At 39.8% G+C, this 26,562-nt stretch overlaps 1 protein-coding gene across 1 annotated transcript in view; it reads right to left on the minus strand.

Annotated features, from left to right (window-relative positions):
- The window catches only part of LUZP2 (leucine zipper protein 2), a 330,898-nt gene extending 304,609 nt beyond the window's left edge, over positions 1-26,289 (minus strand). Inside the window, exon 1 of the mRNA XM_077820267.1 lies at positions 26,228-26,289. Within this exon, the coding sequence (XP_077676393.1) occupies positions 26,228-26,289 (62 nt within the window). The remainder of the gene's footprint in view (positions 1-26,227) is intronic.
- Positions 26,290-26,562: the final 273 nt, after the last annotated feature.

The raw sequence follows: 26,562 nt of genomic DNA on the forward strand, positions 1-26,562 counted from the left end.
GTTTAAATCCAAGTTTAACCAGAACGTCGGAGGGGGGAGGGGGGTAGGAAAAAACAAGGGGAAATAGGCTACCTTGCATAATGACTTAGCCACTCCCAGTCTCTATTTAAGCCTAAATTAATAGTATCCAATTTGCAAATGAATTCCAATTCAGCACTTTCTCGCTGGAGTCTGGATTTGAAGTTTTTTTGTTGTAAGATAGCGACCTTCATGTCTGTGATTGCGTGACCAGAGAGATTGAAGTGTTCTCCGACTGGTTTATGAATGTTATAATTCTTGACATCTGATTTGTGTCCATTTATTCTTTTACGTAGAGACTGTCCAGTTTGACCAATGTAAATGGCAGAGGGGCATTGCTGGCACATGATTGCATATATCACATTGGTGGATGTGCAGGTGAACGAGCCTCTGATAGTGTGGCTGATGTGATTAGGCCCTGTGATGGTGTCCCCTGAATATATATGTGGGCACAGTTGGCAACGGGCTTTGTTGCAAGGATAGGTTCCTGGGTTAGTGGTTCTGTTGTGTGGTATGTGGTTGTTGGTGAGTATTTGCTTCAGGTTGCGGGGCTGTCTGTAGGCAAGGACTGGCCTGTTTCCCAAGATTTGTGAGAGTGTTGGGTCATCCTTCAGGATAGGTTGTAGATCCTTAATAATGCGTTGGAGGGGTTTTAGCTGGGGGCTGAAGGTGATGGTTAGTGGCGTTCTGTTATTTTCTTTGTTAGGCCTGTCCTGTAGTAGGTGACTTCTGGGAACTCTTCTGGCTCTATCAATCTGTTTCTTCACTTCCACAGGTGGGTACTGTAGTTGTAAGAAAGCTTGACAGAGATCTTGTAGGTGTTTGCTCTGTCTGAGGGGTTGGAGCAAATGTGGTTGTATCGCAGAGCTTGGCTGTAGACGATGGATCGTGTGGTGTGGTCAGGGTGAAAGCTGGAGACATGTAGGTAGGAATAGCGGTCAGTAGGTTTCCGGTATAGGGTGGTGTTTATGTGACCATTGTTTATTAGCACTGTAGTGTCCAGGAAGTGGATCTCTTGTGTGGACTGGACCAGGCTGAGGTTGATGGTGGGATGGAAATTGTTGAAATCATGGTGGAATTCCTCAAGGGCTTCTTTTCCATGGGTCCAGATGATGAAGATGTCATCAATATAGCGCAAGTAGAGTAGGGGCGTTAGGGGACGAGAGCTGAGGAAGCGTTGTTCTAAATCAGCCATAAAAATGTTGGCATACTGTGGGGCCATGCGGGTACCCATAGCAGTGCCGCTGATCTGAAGGTATACATTGTCCCCAAATGTAAAATAGTTATGGGTAAGGACAAAGTCACAAAGTTCAGCCACCAGGTTAGCCGTGACATTATCGGGGATAGTGTTCTTGACGGCTTGTAGTCCATCTTTGTGTGGAATGTTGGTGTAGAGGGCTTCTACATCCATAGTGGCCAGGATGGTGTTATCAGGAAGATCACCGATGGATTGAAGTTTCCTCAGGAAGTCAGTGGTGTCTCAAAGGTAGCTGGCTTAAATAGAGACTGGAGTGGCTAAGTCATTATGCAAGGTAGCCTATTTCCCCTTGCTTTTTCCTACCCCCCCCCCCACCCAACATTCTGGTTAAACTTGGATTTAAACTTGGAGAGTGTCAGTTTGGATGAGCTATTGCCAGCAGGAGAGTGAGTTTGTGTGTGTGTGTGTGTGTGTGTCTGTGTTTCCGGGGGGTGGGGGGTGAGAAAGCCTGGATTTGTGCTGGAAATGGCCCACCTTGATTATCATGCACATTGTAGGGAGAGTGGTCACTTTGGATAAGCTATTACCAGCAGGAGAGTGAGTTTGTGTGTGTGGTTTTTGGAGGGGGGTGAGGGAACCTGGATTTGTGCAGGAAATGGCCCACCTTGATTATCATACGCATTGTGAAGAGAGTGGTCACTTTGGATGGGCTATTACCAAGAGGAGAGTGAGTCTGGGGGGGGGGGGCGGAGGGTGAGAAAACCTGGATTTGTGCTGGAAATGGCCGAACTTGATGATCACTTTAGATAAGCTATTACCAGCAGGAGAGTGGAGTGGGAGGAGGTATTGTTTCATGGTCTCTGTGTGTATATAATGTCTTCTGCAGTTTCCACGGTATGCATCTGATGAAGTGAGCTGTAGCTCACGAAAGCTCATGCTCAAATAAATTGGTTAGTCTCTAAGGTGCCACAAGTACTCCTTTTCTTGTTGTAAGGACCAAATTTCTTGGAGGAACAAACGTTTGTCCATATGGATAAATCATGGTCTTCCCTCTCACACTGCTGGTTCTGTGACACAGCAGACACTTACAAAACTGATTCCAGTTATAACACTACACACAACGAAATTTTAAAGAAAAAAATACCACCTAAATAAAAACATTTCCTTTCAGTTACAGAACTTAAATTTCAGTTTCTGTCTAAACAATGGCTCATGGTGAAAGTGAATGGTCCTTGAAACGGTTAGAAAAGCTTTCCTCTCTGCATCCATATGAACCTTATTCTTCTAGGTGGCCTATTAACTCAGTACTTTATGCACACCATGGCTGCGCTCACAAAAACACAAAGCTGGTGTCTGTCAGGCTTCACCTCTCTGGTGGCATAGCACAGAAGGAGCTCCGCGGGAGGAAAGGTGGCAGAAGGGAGTCTCCCCATAGCTGCCTACATACTTCCTCTTCTACTGCCCAGAATAGCTATAGTCCAAAATGATGCAGCCAATCTCCCTCCTGTTTCCAGCCTATTCTCTGTGTCAGGTGCTGGGTATGCCAAGGGAATTCTACATCCAAGGCCACTGCTATAACTCCCCAAGCCATATTCTACCATCATTATTGCTAATATGAGATCACAGTAACTCCACTGACACCACAAGAGACTCTCCAGATTGACCCGGGTTGAACTGAGAACAGAAGCTATCACCCTCACTTTTTGAGTCATTTGGATGAAGCTCAAACAGCAAGGCACAGGAGATGCCTGTTAAACGGTTGCACATCTATTGGAGACAAATCCTGTACCCCAATAGAGGAGGTTTGTCTGCTTTGTTTATTTACAACATTTGCAATCCAGAGATCCCAACCTGCTCCTTGAAAATCAGGTACCACTGGCAGCCATGAGATCTTTTTTGATCTTCACTTGACAAGATTGTTGCAACCTTTTCTCTCAGATTTGGGCATTGACAAAATAACCAGACTTTTACCAACTCTGTTTTGGACTTCTACATTATAGTCTGAAGGGATCACCTAGAAGACAAATCAGAATTTTCAGATGCCACAAAATATAGGTGTTAATTTGCTTAGTGATATGTGTATATAGGTGTGTATATAATTTTATATACCCCAGTTGAGTATTAGACCACAGTGATCTCTATTCTGTTTCCACGAGCAATTCGAGGTGTTAGTTTTGATCTCTCAAGACCTATTTGGATGGCTGCTGTCTATCAGAGGATACTTCCTTGCTATTCATGTTCCATCTTGATAGCCAGCTCAGTTGGGCTTTCTCACTAATGGTGTCTAGACAAGTCTTAATGGTTGGCCCTGAACTGTGAAATTTTCTTCTCATCAGCCTAACATAGCCCCATTTTGCAGACTTACAGGATAAGTTGAAAGGCTTTTACTTGAATGGTTGGTTTTATAAAAATGCTATGGGTGAAATCCTGTCCCATTGACATCAGTGGCAAACTTCTCATTGACCTGGATTTCACTCTGGGATTTTTTATTTAAGTTCAGTGGGAATAAAATTGGGCATTTAACCTTACTGTATTTTGTGGGGATAATAATCCTTATTACCACCACACCCAAGTTTGTTGTGAGGCTGAATTAATGTAGTTAATATTTATAAACTGTTAAAGAAACATGAATAAATCCTGATTCCACTGAAATGAATTGCAAAGTTCCCATTGATTTTAATGAGACCAGGATTTTGGTGTATAAAGCATAAATGCTAAGTATTTATTATTATGCAGTTCTCATTTTTAAGATAGTATTTCTTGTTAAGTGACACATATATTGTGTTATGGAATGAGAGATTAGAATTGTTTTATAAAAGAAAGATTCATATGGTACGTTGGGGAACATCATTGGCTAGTGCTTTTCCAAAGTATCTTGTTTTAAATGAAAAGATCTTTTCAACGTTATATATATAATTTTAAGGACTGTGTAACATTGTGTAATGGAGAATTTATGAAGTTTTGAAGATTGTAGCAAATAGAATAGTTTATTACACTGAAAACCCTCTGTTACTTGAACAACAATACAAACATCATTTATAAAAAGGAAATGATGGACAGATTATCTTTAACAAGACAAGATGAACACATCGACATGTTTAGTGGATACCTCCCCTTTCCAAAACTTTCATAAACACCACTATTATTTATTATATCCATCTCTTCCTTTCATAATGGTTTAAGATGCCCTGCAGCAATTTTCATAGGTTTATTCTTATGCAGAATTTGTTTCATGTGGTCTATACCTTGCCAATGAAATATTGAATTCCTTAGCAATCAGGCACAGCAGCTTGACAAGGAGAGTGTTTTTTTTTTTTTGTTTTTTTTTTTGGACAACAGGATCATAAAAGCTTAAAGAAATTGCATTTTGAACTACATACCTCTAGGGACAATTTTGAATTGTACGAGCTGCAGCCCATATATTATCAACCTCTATACAAATACCAGCTAAGTAAAAATAATTGTATGGTTTTCATTCACAACAGCATCTCTCTACTATAATATACTTTTTGTCCTGAAAATCATATGTTTAATGTAAAATACTGCCAATCCTACTCCCACAATGACTGAATGTTTAATGATGCAAAATGGCTTGTTTTTTAAGATTTTTTTAAAAGGATCCTAACGGAGTTAGGCACCCAAATCTCATTAAAATTCAAGAGTTGGGCATCTAACTCACTTATGCTCCCTTGAAAACCCCGATTACTATTATTAAACTATTTCAACATACCAGGATAAAATTGGTGATTTTAAGAGTGCATTTGTAAGTGATCAAACGGTCCCTTCTGCCTTTCATTTTAAACTGGACTCCATGTCAGAACATGTCATCACAACCCAACTTCTCAGTGATACTCCAAACACAGAAATCATCTCCAAAGGAAAAACTGCACAACACAAGAAAGGAACCATCTGTTTTGAAATGTATGGCAGATGCTCTCTCATTGTGATCTACTTCACTGGAACCAGATTATTAAACTTGTAATTCCTAACTCTTTCTTTTTAATAAAACAAATTTTGCTTGCTTGTCAGAGAGTTAAAAGTCACAGCCCTGCAATAAGAATTGCAATCAAAAGGCAACAAGAAATGAAATAATCTCCTATGCAGTTTTAAAATGAAATGAAATTTACGAGGCATACTCAAGTGTATTTCAGAAACATTTTTACAACTATATTGTTTTAATCTAACAACTGCTAATGTTCTGTTCGCTACAGGAGAAAAACGGACAACCTACCTGACTTCTTGTAATCCAGTTCTTTGCTATTATTCTAGTTTGTGTGCTCAAAATATAACTAGATTCACCTAGGTCCTAGAGTACTCCTTTTTAATAATGGCTTATGATTATGTTTATGCTGTAACCTTATACTCATAAAATTAGCTTAAGAGTACAAAACTCCTACATTTAACTCTAGAGTATATATAAATGTGTATGTGACTAGCATTTTACCATTATCACTGCTAAAGTTAGGGCCCAGTTCTGCTCTATGCTCCGTTATTAAATGGTGCACAAACTGGAATCCAGGTTTTCCCCCCTTCCAGGTGAGTACTCTAATAACCAGGCTGGAGTCATTCATCCTCTGTTTCTGGCCCAATGACTACGGATGCATTGCATACAAAGTGGAACAGTTTCAACAGCGGAATAATCCTTAGTCCAGTAGTTAGGGCACTCATCTCTGCTCTGGAGAAAGGACTTGAACCCAGGTCTCCCTTCTCCCACGTGAATGGCTTAACCACTGGGTTAAGTGTTAAAGGAGGAACCACCACCACTCCAACAAGTGAGTTTTCTGAATCCACACTTTTATTTCCTTTGCTTTTATTAAAAATACCCAAAACAATGTTTGTTTGACCCAAAATTAAAGGTTTTGTTTGTTTGTTTTTTAACTTGTATTGCAAACTGTATCAAACAGTACAGTGCTTTTATTATATGGCCAATATCTGTCCCTAAAACGAAATCCAACCAAGTTTCATCTGTGTCCAAAATCCAAGACATGAACATTTAACTCAGGAGGTGAAAAGGCAAAGCCATTTTTATCAAAGAGAATTAAATAGGTACAGTAATTGTTTTTGAATGGTAAGGACTGATGTTACTAAATGGAGCTTTAATCCTTCTTTTATATGAAGGAAACCAAGTGTCCAGTCCTGCAAACAATTACTACTGTGTATACACTTATTCCTGCACGTAATTCCATCAACAACATTAGGTCTCCGAGCAGAAGGAAGGTTAAGTACAGATTGCACGATCAAGCCCATAATGAGTAAAATGTTTTATTGAGAAGAGAGTGATTTTTTTTTTAAAAAGAGTCATTGAAAAGTAATGAAAATGGGTGAATCTACACATGTAGCTACATAAGGAGGTTTCTACTAGATCTCCAGAAAAGCTTTGAAAAGAGAAAGATGTCAACAGCAACATCATACACCAGAAAGTATCCCTGGTAGCTAATATTGAAAGTAAAGTGGGTGCCATGAACTAGTTTGCTCAAAGATCTGTGCTGGTGGTAAAAAGATGAATGGCTTATGGGTAGCAATACTTAGCATGTATGATAGGGAGTCTAGATTAACATTCCATGTAAGGTGTCTTGCAAGTGATATCTTCAATTAGTGATTTCATGAGCGGTTTTCACAAACCCAGATAAAAGCAGTTACTTTTGTTACCAGCAAACGGGTTAATTCTCACAGAAAACCTAGCTGGAGGGTGGGAAAACTTATGCCCTGCCCCCAGAGAGACTCCTTGAAATTCTTCCCTCGAGATGAGGACACGGCTTATCCAAGCAAAAGAAATCCTCTAGTGGAATTAACATTCATCATTTTCCTGCAAGTATTTTGGAGGAAAATATGCTCATCTTCTTTATCCAGAAACTACCCATCCTGTCCACTCCCAGTGTATGGAAACCCAGTGTCCCTGCTAGGGGAGAGAGATCCATGTGGAGGGTGCCTTTTGAGCATGGATCGAGGCATACACTCCTTTTCTCAATATCTGGCCAATAATTATCGTTTGACAAGAATGGAGGAAGTGGTTCTGACCCTTGTGTAGTTATACTGGGAAAAAACTCTAGGCATTCAAATGTATTCTGGGAGTTTGATTTACCTTGTGTTGCCTAAAGATTCATCATGGACTAGGTACATGCTTGCTGTGTAATTGAGTTTATCTTTAGTATAGACCCACTTCCTGTACCAAATTATGAAAATTTGCCAAGATGGACCACGTGACTCACTTCTCCCCTTTTCACCATATACTGCAATTTCCTACTTCTGCTACTATATTAGCCCTGCTGACAGCTTCAATTTGTAAAGTGCAGTCAGTATTATTTAGTGGCATGTATACTTAAAGCCAATAGATCTACCCATTGCATCATAGTGCCTTTTAAAAAAATATGACTAATGCATTCATCTGGGAACTTAAAAGAACAGGGTGTCTCCCCCTCTTTGGAAAACCTGCAAAAGGTGGCTAAGTTCCTATATGCAAAAATCCGTCCATGGCAGTTCATGTCTTACTCTGAGAAGAACTCAGGAGTGCTTCTCTCCCTGCAGCAGAAGCCACAGGTCTGTCTCTGAATTCCACAGATATTCTGGCATCTGCAAAATCAATCTGCACATAGATCCTGTGCCTCTTTATTACACCAGGGATGCCAATACCACCTCCCCACATGGCCACATATCCTGCCACGTAGCTCCAGTGTGGAAGGAAGACTATGGAAAGGTAACAGATCAGCTGGTACTACATTTCCATAGTGAATTCTGTGGGGTAGATAGACTATACACATCCCAGCTTACCTGGCCACTCTCCCTGTGCAAATCCCCAAACCTGAAAAGAGTAGGCTTTCACAGGGGTGGCTAATCCCTCTTTTCACACAGGAGGTGAGAGACCCACATGGAGAGGGGCACAAGTTTTTCCACCTCTGTCCCCCAACAGAAAATTGAGCTGAAGTCCTCCTGATAGAGCATGTGGATATATACTACATAAGCCAGCTTCAAAGGACATTCCAATACAGCGGCTGAGAACCAAGCTGAAAATCTTTTTTTTAAACCCATAAATAAGAGTCCCTTGATCCCAGATCCCTAGATTTTTTTCCCACCAATGCTCTACTCCAATCTTGGCTAGTTATCAGTTGTTATGCAAATGCTGATGCCTTTACTCTCTGCTAACTCTGCTTCCACTAATAACTCTACCACATGGTGACAGCTGTATTTCTGCAAGTAACTTTTTCTGCATGACTTCCTTTTTTCAGACAGCACATGGACAGATCTCTCATATCCACCTGTCAAAATTCTTCAAATTTAAAAGATCCAAGATACTTGCATATGCTCTTTTCTCCTTCCACAGCAGCATAAACATCAATCTTGAAGGATGGGAAGAGGGATAAACAAGATACATTTCTTTGTAGGCCTACTGTTTCAGCTTAGCTTGATTTAGTAAGTTCTTCAACTGTGCATGCCTCACCTCATGCAACAGTTAAATACATGGTTACATCTTTGATTTCAGACACTATTTTTCTCCTCTCTCTGCACTCTGCCCAACATACGTCCCCCATCACTCTGCATTTTTCTTCAAGGATTCAGCCACACGTCTGAAATTTCTTTATACCCATCTAACAATGCATGTACCTGTATTGCTGAGGGAAATCTCAAGATTTCAGTTCTCACCTGGCAACATAAATTGGCATTTCCAATTGGAACAATAAGTTCTGGTTTTCTGCTGCCCAAGGTGAAAGCATGTGAATAATTACCATGCAGATGACACCAGATTGGTAGCTAACATGTTACCAACAACAATATGGTTGTCAAAATAGAAGAAAACTTGACTAATAACCAACACATACAAATTTGCACATATCCATGCATTTTATAATACACAGTTATCTAAGGGAGTTGGAATTTTTTTCTAAGTATTCACAATGTCAGAACTTCACAAGGAGGGTTGTGTTTCAGGAGGGACCTAGTTGGTAAGACATCAGCAGCTCAGAAATGTAAACTGGGCCAGGCTACTACCAAATAAACACAGGCCTCTCAGCATGTAATACTCAGCAAAGTGTCCATGTTCAGTAAAGACCTCTGACCCACAACAATGCCTGTTTGCTTGCTGCATCACTTATTGCTAATGAAACACTAAGTATTCTACTTGTGATAGGGAATAAATAGATATTTATTTATTTACTCTTAACTAAGGAACAACTGGCAAGATGAAAACAGTGAGCCCTGTCATTCCATATGCATGCGCACATACATGGTGTGACATTCTATTCTGAGATCTAACCCATCTGCATCATCAAGGTGATGTAAAGGAGACCAATCACCAGCACCTAATCCCCTGTTGGAGGAAAACTCCTGACCAGTGCATCTATTGGAGATCTGGGCCCTATCCTTCCCCTTATAGAAAATATGTTGCTGAAAGGAAGCAGCAGGGAAGTCTGTAGCATCGCTCCACTCTGATAGACCTGCCCACCACTGGTTTAGGGGCCATTATGCCATATGCATTTTCAGAGAGAGCTTGGCCTTGAGAATCAGGGTACCATAAACTGAGTTCTGGCACACACAAGAATCTGCCTTTATAGATGTCCCATCTGTATAGAATTTTGTAGCATACCTATCATTATGACATCTGAATGCCTAGGTCTTTTGATTTTTATCTATTAAGTAGTCAGTTAAAACAAATCATGTGACTTCAAATAGCAGGCTAGATCCTGGCAAAAATCAGTGGAGCAACAACAATTTAGGTCAGCTGAGAATCTGGCCTAATAAACACCAATTTCTTCAATCATTAGCAAATGGCACATGCTCAGGAAAACAAAGAATGATGGATATCACTATGTCCAGCATAAAGCAGCCCATTCTGCCAGTTCCCATTTAACCTCATCTCTATCCATATATCAAGTCCTAATACTGAAGGAGCACTTTGCTCCTGCCTGCTATTAAACAAACAGGGATGCAAAGAGGAGCTGTGGGTGTGGAAGAGAGAGAACAGGAGGAAGGCTGGGGTAAGTATGGCTAGTAATCATAACTAAAAAAAGTTTATGTTTTGGGACCATGAAGATGCAGAACAGCGACAGTCAACTAGAGACTTCAATCCCAGGCATTTATTTTGGAGCAAGATGAAAAACGTGACACTTGAAAAGGCAAAGCCAATGTGCTCACTAATAAGTCCTTATCTACAGTTAACAGGCCAGATTCTCAGGTTGTGTACATTTACAGGTAAATGTAAAGATCTGGACCAGATCTATTGCGTGATATCTGAAATACTGTGCCACATCCTATTTCTTATACTTAGGAAGTAACTAGGTTGTGACTTTTCAATGTTAAGTGTTCTCAGTTGTCTACAGTGTATCTGTTTATTCTGCAGGGGCACAGAAACAACTATAATTTAAATTTTGGAATATTTAGATTATGTTTACAACTGGATCATTGTTCAATTTTAATGTACAGTTCATTGTGTACACATAGGTCCCTAACAGGACAGCTGCTTTACTTGATATTTAGTCATTTTTCTGGATTGTCCCAGAGAAAGATTAACTCAAGTTGAAAGTATTACATGTTTGTTCTACCCCCTCCTACATAATAGAAGACAAATGGGTTAAGTAAAGTACTTTTCAAGTTCATACCAACCAACTTAGTACTGGCTTGATCATCAAGTGGAGTACTTATATTGTGCAGAAGAGCCCAGTTCCATTTACATTGTTGGAAACATTAACACGAGAAAGGTAGAAGATTCATAATGAGAACACAACAGAAAGATACACAATAACCGACTCTATCCCACAATTTTCCAGAGTAAATTCAAAATGCATTTAATAAGAGAGAGGCTGCACCACAACAAGTAAAATACACTAAAAAGGGACAAAAATCTCAGTCCTTAAGAGCTTCAGACCAAGGCCAGAAACAGAGACAGTTCAGAAATCAACTAAAGAGTTGTATGCCAATGTCATCCCTCAGACTTTATTGACTGGGGGAAGAGCAGTTTCAGAACAAGATATAAAGGAAGAAAAGAAAGTTGTTTGGGATGCTGTGACTGAATGCATGCCTGTATTTACACCCTACACACTATTATAATAATCTTTGTACAAAATATGACTTATATGGTATCATTTGAAAACTAATAACTTGCTGGTCAATATCATGGTGAAATCCATGTAGCAACATCATATGTAAAGTTATGAACATAAGGTGAAATTATGACTGAAGTGTGTTTACCAGATTAATTTGGGGAGCGGATTAACCAGTTTCTTAAAGACAAAAGACAAGTTGACACCTCTAGCCAGGTGTCATCAAAGCTGATGGACAAATCACCTATCATGTGGGCACCCTTTGGCAAGGAAGTGGGGCAGGAACAAACAGATCTGCACCTTAGCAAACAGACAGCATACTCCTTGACTCCACCCTCACAGTGAGAATGAACATTATTTAGTGGTAAACCTCAGAAAAATGCATTTCAAAGGGTGACAATTATAAAAGTGGGGGCAGAAAACACCCGAAGTTCTCTCCCCATCTCTCTCCTTCACCTAAGGCACCAAAAGAAATAGCCTATGGAGTTTGTGGGAGAATCTGACCTGAAACCTGATCAGCAATAATGCTGGGAACATATAGTAAGAATATCACCTTGAACCAAGTCTAGTTTGTTAAGTTTTGAATACATCTTATCTTTATTTTTCTTGAAACCATTTCTGAATATAACCCCTTGTACTTGTACTCACTTAAAATCTCTCTCTTTGTAGGCTCATAAACTTGTTTTATTCTTTAATGAAAACGAATCCAGTGTTGTCTTTCAACTCAATTCAATTTTAAAAGTAGCAAACTGTTGTATATTGATCCCTTTAGAGGTGCAATGGACCTAATATATGTGGACTGTCCAGGAGAGGGCTGGACCGTACAGAACACACATGGGGGGGAAATTTGAGATTCAGTGTAGTGGGGGTCACCCTGCATGTAGTAAGCAATGTGGCTGGTGTTTGCTGACAGGCTGCTGGGGTTGGAGCTGTTGGACTAGGGCTGTGGCTATACACAGACACTCAGGGTGTGACCTGCATGTTGTTTGTGAGCAGCCCACTTGGAGCTACAGCAGCAAAGCATTGTGAGGCACCTAAAGTTGCAGGGTGGGGGTGACAACCCCACTCTGGTCTGGATTGCACCCCAGAATGTCATAAGTACCTTAATCAGAAGGCTGTTGATCTGCACACAGACTCAAAATGGGGACAGACACATGAATTGATTTTTTATTAAAAAAATTGTAAACACAGGAGAGGGGCGCTACCTACCCATCATCCATACTCTCTTATACCAGGCATTTACGTGGTTCCAAAGGGCGTGCTACAGGGCTCCTAACATAAAACACATAACTCGGGGTAGGCTCTCCTCAGCCCAACCCCCAGAATCAGCTCTCTTGAAGTCCCAGCCCTGTCCCAACCCTGCAATGAGGACAAAGGGTGCTCAAGGGTAGGGACCTCAACCTATTCCAAGAGCCCAAGACCATCAGCAAAATCCCTGCAGGAACAGAGCTAAAAGAGACTCAATATGGCCCTTGCTCCAGATTAAATCCCTGGCATTGGCATTAGCCAATCCACACCTGCCCCCCTACCTGGAGCCCCTCTGCAAGTGTCTTCCTCCCTTGCTGCTGGGGCTGTCCCCCTTCACTGCTGGTCCCATCAAGTTCCCCTACCCACTGAGACACATGGATGGCATTTCTCAGTACAGTGACAACATGAAAGCTGATATGAAGTTAGCTGAGAGTGGAAGGAGATGAAGGACTTAGTTCATGAGTCCTCTTTGAGCAGGTTATCCTAGCACCAAGTGACTGCAAAGCAGCCACATGGGCCCCCAAGAATAGCCCTGCTGTGGGAATTTTGCAGGCAGGCCAGCGTGCCTATTGAGAAAGAAAAGGGGAGTGGTCACGGGCTCAGGACCATTAGTGCCTGGGCATAAATTAGAGCATCCCTCAGGGCAGCCCTGACCTGCACAAGAACAATCTGGCTCCCAACAACCTTGGATTCAAGGAAATGCTATTCATGTCCACCGTCCCCACATCAGCCCTGCTCGTCTCAGTATCAGCACAGGAATATATTTCTCCTAAAGGCAAGAGACCTTGGCAGGACATACAGGACCTGATTCTCTGTCCAGTTACACAAGCTGAACATCAGTGAAACTGCACTGACTTCAGTGTAAGAGTGTGTTGAATCAGACCTCACAGTAGTGAACAGAAGGCTTGGAAGGAAGGAAGGACGGACGGACTGAGATGTAGTCAGGCATGGAGCTGTCTGGAGTACTGACAGAAAATCTCTTAAAATAAAAGGTTTTTGTTGCTGAACTTCTGTGTTCCTGCTAAAATGAAAAGCAGAAATAATTACTGGTCTTAATTTTCTTGTATTTTTGCCTATTTAAAAATTAAGTAGCAATAGAAATTTCAAACAAGGAAACCTGAACCTTGTGAAAATTCTGGGCCAAGGATGCTCAGATAAACATCAGAGGCCTAGTTTTGATGTCACAGCTGTTTTACACCAGTGAGTAGCTCCATGACATAAATGGAGCTACACCTGATGGACAGGAAATTCAGTTCCCAGTTCTTTCGATGCTTAACTGAACTGACTCTCATAATACCTGTTTCAGTTCTGCCATTGCTAAATTGAGGGCTGATTCACCACTCTTTTACTCTACTTTTGCACTGGTGTAACTCCACTGATTACAATAAGTTTACAACACCATAAAATGTGAAGTGACACAGTGGTGAATGAAGAACACACATTGCAGTGAGTGCATAAAAAGCGTTCTTTAAAGAACATAACCTTTAAACCTAAATTGAAAGCTATTTTGTGCTTTTAATTAAACAATATTAGCATTTACTTGTGTTACCCTTTTCTTTTTCAGAGAACAAAGACTGACAATACAGCTTACCCAAAGAGGTGTTTTATCTTACTTACTATAATCTCATAAAGGGCTCCATGTTAAAATAATCTTTCTTCAGTCACAAAATAAGCTTAATACATGGTACAAAATAGATTGGCAATAACATACTGCAGTGCCGTTTCAAAAGAAGTCAAAATTAAACTCCATTTTAAGCTGATGGTACAATGAAGCCATAAAAGGAGTTAAATGAGTATTTTGGTGAGTAATTACTGAAGCTGATCAAATCATTGATTTAAAGCTACAGCCTGCTACAAGTTTCACTGCAGAAGAGTCATGCCAGGCCAGTCAATGCCCCCAGTGACATGTATCTGCTGAACAATACAAACTTTCCTGTCACCGTTATTTTGTTTCTCTATCCCTCCCTCCTCAGCCATCTAAAATTTTACTGGTGGCCCATTGTTCCTCCGGATGGGATAGATGCACTCAGAAATCTATTGCTATTTCTCTTAATGGAGGCAAGCTCTTTCTGGTTTGTTCCTTAGTATCTCAAATCAGGGTATCAACCACTGCTCTAAAATAGACTGTGAAATAGGCTCCGACTCTGTCCTCATAAGGCTACTGTATACAAAATAAAGTATCTTAGCCATAAAGATACACAAATAGTAATATAAAGCAAAAATGGGAAAAGAATTGGTGCAATCTGAAGGTCCACTCTTGGATTCTGTTATGACTGCAAATTTATTTTCTCCCGCAGCCTTAGTGTATTCGTCCATGGGAGTAATAATACACTTGTGAGCACAACTATTTTGTGGACAATGTCCAAAGCATCTCAGCCAGCCTTAGAGAGAGCATGTATTTGAAAACAAATTTTCTTACAGTAATAATTGCCATGATTATATCTCAGGTTCTCAATATGTGTAGAAGCTGCTTTACACAGCAGCATGTTCATCTTTAATATTATTCTGCGCTCTGAAAAATAAATGTATTCTTTGGTTACAGAAACTAATTACAGTATCTCTTATAGATTAATGGAGAGATTATTAGGGAGAAATAAGAGCATAAGAAACATTAACTGGTGAAACTTTTCAACACACCTCTCTCTGAGATGATCATTTCCACAGAAGTGATAGCGTCAGTGATTTTTTTCATGTCTCCTTTAAACATATAGCAGTTTGATGTTGAATACAGATAAATATATACACATATATTCCACTCTGAAAATAGCAGTTTTCTTGCTTCTGACTCTCTCAACAGCTTGCAGCAATCTGAACCCCCAAATGCACACAGCACCCAAAGTCATTGGATGAATGCTGATCTCAGTTACACTGATGTAAATCTGGGATAATTCCATAACTCAGTGAAGTTACCTCAGATTTATATCAGGATCGGAATCATTTGTATTTTTTCCTATTCTCCCGTCCCTGCTCCCCTGCTTTTTCCTGATCAATGTTTCATCTAGAGCTTCCTTTATTCAGGTTCCTCTGATGTGAATATTTTAAGATGTGTATTAGAGGTACATAATAATAGTAGTAATTCTTAGCATTTCAATCGTGGCAATAATCGCTCTCAGACCAGTGACAAGTTTAAAGCCTAAAAAACAGATAAAATTCTGGCCTCATAGATTTCAGGTGGGAGTAATCCTGTGTATGTGGAGGGCAACCCTTGGCCCCTGTGTTTGATTCATTCTGGGAGCTTAAATCTAACTAAAATGCACATTCCCCAAATCTGAAAAAACAATGAAAATGTTCTGCACCATGATTTTAACAAGTTTTTCAACTGAAAACAAATGCAGTGAGCTGGGGCCAACAGCTTTAGCTTCAGTCCAGGGCAATACTAAGGGTTAATTCATCACTCCATATACAGTACCTGAATGCTCACTGCCAACTTTAATTTGATGTACATCTAATGTTAGCTTAATGATAAACATGTGAGAGATTCACACCAGCTAGATTTTTCCTCACTTCCAGCTCTTGTTATGACCACCCACTAATGAGGGGAGAAAGATTAATAGCTAGGATAGCTAGTGGAAAAAAGAGAAATAGTGAGAAAAATTCCCTCATTGGAGTAGTTTCCAAGCCTCAACCACCATTATAAAGTTCCTAATAAAAAGAGCCTAAAAGATACAAAATCTAGTGTGGTGTTGTGAGTGTAGGCCTTCTAAGCCCTAAAAGTCAGTGTCGCTCAGGAAACTTGAATATACTTGTGAGCATAAAAGGCCTGTGAGATGTATTTACAAAGAGTGAAAAAGCAATATGAATTTTAGATGGTTTTAGAGCTATCCTTTCTCAGCTGCCTAAATAAAAATATATAATTGTGCTTGTTTGGATTTCTAATTTTTTTGAAGGCTTTAGTACAAATCCAATGATACCGGTTTCTTTCAAATAAGCTCTTTACTTTTGTATATACCTTCACATATTAGAGGTGTAAATTTATTTGTATAGATTATACCATAGGAGCAATTTTTGTTCCCCTCCCATTTCTTTCAAATTCAAATGGGAGAAATTATAAAAATATTAGGCCTGGTCTACACTACACAAGATGACATAAGGCAGTGTGTCTACACTACATGTAAGTCTGTAGTGTAGATATGCACTTACAGTCAAAGGTTTCAATTCTGACAAATACATTTATCTCCAAGTTTTGCTTCTGGCTTTTACCACTCATTTATTTTTTGCAATCTTCTTTTAATTTGCGTTGCTGACATTTCTATATAAGAAGAGAAAACAAAGAGACAGTAGAACACACACACGATGGATATACAGTGAACTTACAGAAAGATCTGAACAAAATCTATTGGAAAATATGTGAATGATATTCAAACAAGGTTTTTTATATTGGTAGCAGCAATAGTGGCCATCAAGAATTATAACATGATAATAGCATGTGGGAGGATGGGGAAAGGGACTTCAGAATATAAAGAATGGCATCTCCTTATTCAGAAGTCTTATACCTGTGTGTTTTCACAGCTATACCTTTGGAGCCATTGGAACATCATGAAAGCTAGTCTAACCTCAACCCTATCATCTCCTATACCACCTCAATGTCTCCTATTTGTCTAACACAAATAGAACTATCTCCCAGCTTTCAACATGCCTGGAAGACATCAGTACCTGCATAAAAAGCAGCTGGCTGAAGCTAACCTCTGGAAAGAGCAAGGTGGTATAGGCACAGGAAAGAACTCACCACTTTAACAACATCAGTTCTCAGATTGTCTAGATGTTCCATAGCCTACTTGTCCTTTTGAACTACCCACTGCAACTAAATATATCCAAAAAGTTATGTCTGCAAAAACACGGGTTTCCACTTCCAGCTCACTATACCAACATGACCTATTTTATCACACCTCGACTTTGCCAGGGTGATCCACACATCTTTGATTCCCAAAGTATATTAATGTGATATATTATTAAGTAGGAACAAAAGTGCCAACTTTACAAAAAGCTCCAACTGGATCCAGATGTGGCAGCCTGCTTACTCAGCAATGCTGGCTGTTGCAAGCACATCACCCCAGTTCTCATGGACCCACACAGGCTCCCTATTGAACATAGGATCAAAATAAAAGGCTATGGTCCCTACCACAGAATTGGCTCAAGCTACCTGATGGACCATTTAACGCTATGAGACAGGAATATATTTTACCTCTCTCCTTTCTGAAAACTGACTATTTATTCCTACCCTTTGTTTCTGATCTTTTAGCCAGCTACCCATTCTTGAGAGGACCTTCCCTCTTATCCCATGACAGCTTACTTTGCTTAAGAGGGACCTTGTCAAAGGCTTTCTGAAAATTAAATACAATATATCCACTGGATCCCCCTTGTCCACATGCTTGTTGACCCCCCTCAAAGAATTCTAGTAGATTGGTGAGGCGTAATTTCCCTTTACAAAAAACATGGCGACTCTTCCCCAACAAATTGTGGTAATCTGTGTATCTGACAATTTTGTTCTTTACTATAGTTTCAACCAGTTTTGCTGGTACTGAAGTCAGGCTTACCAGCCTATAATTGCTGGGATCACTTCTAGAGCCCTTTTTAAAAATTAGCATCACATTAGCTATCCTCCAGTCATTTGGTACAGAAGCTGATTTAAATGATAGATTACAGACTACAGTTAGTAGTTCTGCAATTTCACATTTGAGTTCCTTAAGAACTCTTGGGTGAATAGCATCTGGTCCTGGTGACTTATTACTGTTTAGTTTATCAATTTGTTCCAAAACCTAATGACACCTCAATCTGGGACAGTTCCTCAGATTTGTCACCTAAAAAGAATGGCTCAGGTTTGGGAAATCTCCCTCTGCCCCAACAGAGACAGAGTACTTTGGCCTTTGTGGCTATTTCAGTACTTATAATGAGTATTAAATATGAAGCTGATCCATTTCAGCAATGAATACCACTCCAGAACTAGGATTTGCCCCTTTTGCAGAAATGTTACCTTTTAAGACTTAGGAAGTGAAATGTGAGCAAAAACTATAATTGCCCCTCCCCCCACCTCACACTTGGAAAGCTGTCTCTGTCTGAGTACATATTTAATTTGCTTTACCAGGGGGAACAAATTACTCTCCCTCAACAACCAATCTAAAGCTACCTGAAGTACATCCTCTTTTTACCACCTGGTCAATTCAATTTCTCACACTTTATACTTCTCTCATCTACATTTCAGTAAAGTCTCACCTTTCTCCTGCCCAATACCACAGGCTAATCTGTAGCAAACAACAAACAGAAAAGTCAATCCAAAATTATGAAGCAGGGACGGGGAAAAAAAAAATCACCAAGAAGATATACACGTTGTGCACAATTTATTACCCTGGCTCCTACCATCATAGGCTCAGGAGGTTGTTACGGTTCACCTAGCAATTCTAAGTTAGGGAACCACAGGAACTGCCTCTACTGCTGTCACTCCTCTGGCCCATGTCAATGAAGCCACCTAAGCACCTGAAATGTAGCACCAAATACTGCTAATCCAACTGCCATATAATACTCTAAAAGGAATCCTGTTGCTTACCAGAGGCAATAATGATGAAATAATTCTTTCCCTTCTCCCACCACTGAAACAATTACCAGGAACTGCAAGAGTTATTGAAAATATGATAGGTTGTAATAGATGCAGTAGCAGTAATTACAGTGATCACCCACAACACCATAAATCCATGTATGCCTTATTCAGAATAGAGGGCACTCTAATACCACGATGGGTGGCTGGATAGATAGTAGCATGGAGGAGGTAACATCCATATCATCACTTTTTTCTGAATGAGAGTGTGTTGGGCTGGAGGAGTTAAAAATATGGCAAAATTAGGAGTAAAGTTATACTGCTGCTCAAGGTACAGTCAAAAGGAAAGAAGGATTGTTTGTGGTTAGTGCACTGGACTGAGATTCAAGTGATACCAGTTCAACTGACAACTCTGAGTCACTTAACTTGCGTGTGTCTCAGTTCCCCATCTGTAAAATGGGGATAACACTTCCCTTCCGCTGAGAGGTATTGTGAGCATAAATGAATGAATGCTTGTGAGATACTCAGATGACACAATGACGGGGACACGTAAATAGATATAAATATAGTTCAGAGCACTCTCTCAGAAATTACAGGCTTAATATTCGCCAGATGGAAACACTACAACCTCACCTTTGTCAAGGAGCAGGACCACCTCAAGGATGCAGCTTTTAATTGATCTCATCCCTAGCTCTGTGTGCCTTTTGTAAATATTAGTTGGTGGGTATTAGGACATTTCACACACATCCTTTTTGTTCAAACTTAACATATATTTTAAAATAGCAAACATTGATTTTTCTTTCTCCCTCAATTCACTGAAGTCTGATCCTGTTTCTGCCAATTCAACTATAATGAGGAGCAATAAAAGTAGAGGAACTGGGAATTATTGCTCCTCTTCATAAAGAGAGCATACAATAAAAATGTAAATTTATGTAAATATACAATAAATGTAATTTTCTAACATACAGTACCCCAAGGAATGTGAGGACTACTGTACGGTGAAGACGAAGATGTTGTTAATATAGGTATGAGAGGAAGCTAAGAAAATATTTCAATTCACCTTCTATCACTTTAAAACGATGTGTAAAAATAGCTATTTAACACACCTTCAGATTTATTCTCTCATATTCCTGTGGCACTCAGCCCTGTAGTAGTGTCTGAAGAGTTAAGTGTAATAATTGAATACCACTTATAACCTGCATCTGAAACCTGGACTGAATATTACAGATTAAAGGATACTAGAAAGAGTGGAGACAGATCTACACCAAATACTCTCTGTCTTGAATATAGGGAATATTTATGGATTTGGTCCCTGCAAGACAGCTAAAAACCCATTGAGTAAACCAAGGTAATAAGAAAGCACAACATTTTCTACATATCAAATCAATATATGACTTAGCGATTCTTATAATGTAGCACTGAAAAGATAAATATCTGAGAACAGGTCTTAGTTAAGCATAGAAACAATATCAAAACACAATCTAATGAAAAAGGACAAATAGTAATATAATTGATTAAGAGTGAACAGCATGCCAGTAGTAACAACTAATACATGGCCACAGTTAGAACCACCACCAAAAAAAGACTGGCAGCACTAGATCTCATTTAGCATCAGTCTGCATGCAAAAAAACTACTGAATTCAAACTGCAAAAGCCAAAAGTAACTTCTACTGCAATTTTAGTTGGCATCAGTGCAATGCTACAAAATGCATAACAAACAACTAGAGCCTTACTTTGCTATTGTATCCTTTCAAAGTGAATTCTAGGGAGCTTCATCATTTAAAAACAAACAAACAAAAAAAACCTATGAGCTCTTTTTTTGGAGGTTCAAAAAAGTTTTAAGTAGTGTCTTAAAATGTCATTTAAAAAAAATAATAATTCAGACCTTTGCGGTTTTTTCTAGCAAGGGACAGAAATTAAAGCAGCAAACTACCACACAAGAAGCTATTTTTGTGGTACTTTGGGCCAAAACAGGAAATCCCCAAAACTCTCATGATAAAGCCAGCTATTGAGGTTTTCTATTCAGTTTCGCGGACTCAAGAGGTCTCTTAACTTTGGGGCACTTTTCCTGATTTAATCTTACTGATTGACATACATTAGATAAAACAGTTCCCACGTTCTTCTTTTCAACCATAAATTACTTCCATTATTGGAAAAGGAAGTCACGGAGGAATAAAACCCTTTGACATTATGTATAGGTGTATAAACATAGCATAAGACGTAAGGGGAAATAGAACTGATATGTAGAGTTATACCCAGATATACCAATCTCAATGATAGATCATGAACATATGGAGAAAGCAAATCCCCTATTTCATAAATTAAAAGATCCATGGACAATTACTGAATCACTATCCATTATGTAATAAGGCTAGCCTTGAGAGTCATATTCTGTAAAGTGCTGAGCATCCTTCTCTCTCAGCAAGGTTACTGGAAGTTATGGGCACTAAGCACCTCTTGTCTCTTTCAGGATTAGACCCTAAATCATAAGTAATTATATCGTGGTTGGGCCAAATCCATCCCCTGATTTAAGTACATTGATTTCAACTCCATTGAAATCAATGCAATTAAACCAGGGATGGATTTGGCTGATTATGTTTAATAGAAATCCAGGGAATTGACTGGCAGTAATATACTGAACAAATAATCAGGTGTGGCTGCAGTTCAGCAAAATGGCCCATGAGGAGCATCCATCTGGACATATTGTACTGCTGCTATACAACACCAAATACCACTTGCTACTCTGTCCCAACGCACAAACCCCATTTACCAGGCACATATTACCATCCTGTTTGCTAGAAATCAAAATGCCTTAATATCCAAGAAAACCAGTTCTGAGATGGTAAAAATATGAAATTAATTATAAGCAGTCAGTGCCCCCTGAATTCCTGAAGGAATTCAGAAAGAACAACATAAAGGTGGTCTCTATTACTCACAAATCCTATGGACACATCGGCTGCTCTTTCCAGCCAGCATGGTAGTTCCTGTCTGAGACTACCTGTCTCCAAAACTCTCCTCCACACCAAGCCTGCCATCATGGGGAAAAGGAAGGGCACTCCTGTACTCCAGGATTGTGGCCTCTCAGAGAGCAACCTTTGGGTATTCAGCACTAGCTGATACCAAACATGTCTGAGGCTTGTTTTTCCACCTAGAAGGGCAGGAAGGAGCCCTTTCTAGTCACTTTCATCTTCCAGTAGCAGCATAATTAATGTTTACAACATGGGGAAGATTTTAGTTTAGGAGAAATGTTTTAAACATTTTGCTTTTATCATCAATCTAATAAACTCTAGGACACCCACATTTAACCTTGCACCAGATTTAACAGTGGCATGGTAACGGGGCAGGCAGTGGGTTCCAGGGGGCAGTCAGGGGTTGGATAGGCATGGGAGTCCGGGGAAGCCTGTCAGGGGTCAGGTGGATAGGGGTCGGGGCAGTCAGGGGACAGGCAGAAGCGGGGGTTGGATAGGGGGTGGGGTCCCAGGGGGACGGATAGGGACAGACATCCCGGGAGGAGGCGGTCAGGGGGTGAGGAGCAGTGGGGGTTGGATGGGTCGGGGGTTCTGAGGGGGGCCGTCAGGGGGCGGGAAGTGGAAGGGGGTGCATAGAGGGCAGGGGCCAGGTCACTTGGGGAGGCCCAGCCTTCCCTACCCGGCCCTCCATAGAGTTTCACAACACCGATGTGGCCCTCGGGCCAAAAAGTTTGTGAACCCCTGACCTAGGACAACAGGGCCCCAGTCCTGACTGACTGAGGCCTCTGGGTGCTACAGCAATATAACATTTTATAAATAATATTTTTCATCATTCCTAATGCATAGGAAATATTAGGACAACATAGTTTGGTCCTTCCAAAAGCAGGAAGTGCAAAAGCGTGTAAAAACTGACCACAAAAAAGAAAGAAAGTTATCCAAACTTTTCCAAACTTTAGAAAAGGTCCCCTTGGGTACACTTAGGGTTGACATTTTTACAGAGTTGCTGGTCCCTACCTCTAATAAGCCTCATCCTGGAGTTGTTATTCATGCAGTAGCTAGTGACGTCAATGGTGTTTATTAAATCAAACCTCAGATGTTTGCAATTGTTCACAGCACCAAATAATCATCATTTAGAGAAATCACTAGGATTTGAGAAACACCAAAAAATAAACAAAAAGGATATATTAAAAATAATATTTGCTTCAACAGCTCTAGGTTTTCTTTGCAGTGACACATCATGGGCCAGATCCTCAGCTGGTGCATATCAGCACAGATCCAGCTGGGGATCTGGACCCCATATTTATGAAAAAATCTACACATTTCAGTTAATAAAAACCTGCAGTAATCACCACAACAGAAACTTTGTTCTTTTTGGCCTCTGTAAATCCCAAAAGTAAAATCATGTGCACTATGTGTTACGTCAATGCAAATATGTTTAATATTAGGTTTCTCTGCAGAGGCCTCACAAAACTATAACAATAAAGTGATGCAAGAAAGATGACCTCTCCAAATGCCAAAGAGGAATAAATGCAACCACCCACATTTCTCATCAAGTAACTGCTCACTGATTTCAGCACCCACAAACAGGTTATACAGAGATTGCCCTGCATACACGACAACTTGAGAGGAAAGCACTTCTAAAGAAATCTCATGGTAGAAAACTTATTACTACTCATGATCTTTTCTTTGCCTGAGCTAAGCGGTTTCACACAGCAGGATAATAGGTACCCCTTTTTGCTAAAGCAACTGTTCCTGCAAAGCTGCTCTGTTTGGGTTCCAGCCTACACATTAACCATATGTTGGCAAGAACTATTAAATGCCACATACATAACGGCCTTCTGATGAAACAGACTAAAGCACAATCTCCTCCCAGTGAACGACATATTGATAGCACTGTATTGTTTTTTTAACTCCCGTCATGATCGCAAGAAAATCGCTCCATTGTTTAGATAGTCAGTACAACTGAGGAATAAAAAAATTGCTCTAATATGGCATTCCATTGTTTCAGGACATTTCCTTTTGTATACCTACAAATCCCCATTTTTAGAGTCCCACTTACTTTTCTGCTGAACGGAACATCCAGCACGGTTTCACAGGAATAGCATAAGTAACAGCTGCATCTTACAATCTATGATTCAGAACCCTGATATTAACAATTGAAACAGGAATTTAGATTGAAATCTCTCTGCCTGAATGTTGATTCTTATTAAGAACTGTAATCATTGCATTTGTGTACTATTTATTAGATCACATAGGTCTGTAACTGATCATGTGCCACTCAAATGTATCTCTAAGTTTTCGGTTTGTTTTTCTGGAGTTACACTGATCACATATGGCATTCAAACATCGACTTCAACTTTCTATTCATACTTTGGCAAATTGCAGTGGGAAGTAAAATCCAATTTGAAATCATGAGCTATTTACTGAAGTTCACATATGTATGCAAGCACTGCTTTTCTTGTTAAGATGACAGATTTCCTTTTTAATGCTTTTGGGCCAGATCCTCAGTTGCAGCTTCGGCTCTGCCCCTTTATCTTTGCCAAAGTATATTATTTTTTTTATGAAATAAATATGGAAATATGTGATAATTCCCTTTCTTTCCTTCATTTTAACTAACAGATACATTGGCTGCCAATGAATCCCTCATAAAGCACTTCACTCAAAGCCCATTTAAGATGAAAAATTACATCTGGAAAGGTTGGCTTTCTGTTCCCCCCTTTTAAATTCAACTCCAGTGCAATTTAGCAAAGAATATAAAATTTTAAGATAAAGTAAAATTATTCATCTGAATTTCACAAGACTGATACTGAATGTTTCTTCAGTCTACTTATTAAATCGAAAGGGATCCATGGATAATTACTGAATCACAACACAAAGACTCAAAAGGGAATTGCAAGATATTTCAAAGAATACTGGAGTGATTCACAGTGATTGGGACTGACTAATATTAAAACCTAAATCAGAAATATTTTAAAAAGACATGAAGAGGAGTAAGACATTCCACCATTCTGGCATATTTCACCAACATTCAAACCTTTGGTAAGCCTGCAACTTCACTCTCTGCATTCTGACCCATTTCTTCTCTCACACACCTGCAGGTGTGAGGTACTCATTTTCAAACATGAGTTAAATATGAACTTCCACCATCCCTTAGATTAGGGGGCAGTTAGAGCTTAAAATGGGAAGTTATCATCCATATCAGTGTTATCTGCAGATTTTATGGCAAGATACTAGGAATAAGTGGATGGACATAGTTCCCTGACATACACAAACATACACTCTGTGATTACATGCCCCAGGGATGTAGAAGTTTACTGAGTACTTATTAACAAACAGAGAAATGTCAGTTAGTTGTTAAGCATCAGGAAGCTAGAAAGCTTGTGTCAACAGCAGTGTCATTTGAAAATGTCTTCACCTAACATACCTAGTATGTACAAAGTATTAACTTTCCATCAGTGAACAATGTGACAGTAGGATAGCGTGTTGTAGCTTTACCTTTCCTTTGCTGCACATGCTATGCCTCCGGCATTGTAAACATACTCTCTCCTAGGAAAATTTATATCTCAGAATGCTGCACAGTCAAGCCCTGATTTTAACCTGTAATAGACAATGTTCCTGTTTTCCCCATGGTCTGTTGTATATTACAGGAGAGAGTAATGTTTCTAGATAGCAATAACTTTTTAACACGTTTTCAGGCATCCTGCTGCCACTGCAGCATCTTTCCTGTGTTTAAGATGAAAAACAATAAACCTTAAAATAGGCTATGTTCAAATGTAAAACCCTCACTGCAGCAAGACTGTTCCAGTGTTTATTTTATTTTTGCACTCTAATGGGGAAAATGTTTATGATGATCTCAATTTCTGTTCTTTGGCTCCCTGATTTGCACTGGTACACAGTCCCCTTGTTATAATTGCACCGTATATCAAGCTTATTGTTGTGAAACATTTTGTTTCATCACAAAAGCTTTCGGTTATTGTAGAGCAATCAGCTTTCCTGGGAAAAAGGCAAGGGCATAAATAAGCTGGAGTAACCAAGTGAAGATTCAGAATCTCTCAAAGTATCTGAGGTGGAGGCGAGGGGAAATGGAATACCGGTAATTTGAAGAAAAGACACTCTGAACTTACAACCATGGAAGAAGCTGTAATCTCTATGATTTGAGAGAGAAGAATGAATCTTAAAGATAAACAGCAGACAAAACAAGAGAACTCCAAGTAAAATAGCTTTCTGTACTCACCTAGTGCTGAAAACTAGAACAGGGAAAAGAGGCAGCAAGTAACAAGCTGAGATGAATTTCATATTGTAGATTGTCTTTTGTTTTTTTCTTTGTTTCTTTCTCTGTATCCTCTTTTCTTTCTTTCCCCGTGCTTCTGATTTCCACAGCTCTTCTTCTCAGAGCAGCATGCTCCGGTGTGCAAAGGTCTGTAGATCTAGAAAAGGAGACAGACCAACAGACTGACTAATGAAGGGAGCTTAGCGTGGGGTTTGAGCTTCAGGAGTGATGTCACAGGCAGTGGAGCTGCTGTTGCAAGCCTACTGCCTGATAGGCTGTGATTATTCAACACAGTGACT

Source organism: Eretmochelys imbricata, chromosome 6 (genome assembly GCF_965152235.1).
Source record: "Eretmochelys imbricata isolate rEreImb1 chromosome 6, rEreImb1.hap1, whole genome shotgun sequence".
In the NCBI taxonomy this organism is placed as follows: domain Eukaryota; kingdom Metazoa; phylum Chordata; order Testudines; family Cheloniidae; genus Eretmochelys; species Eretmochelys imbricata.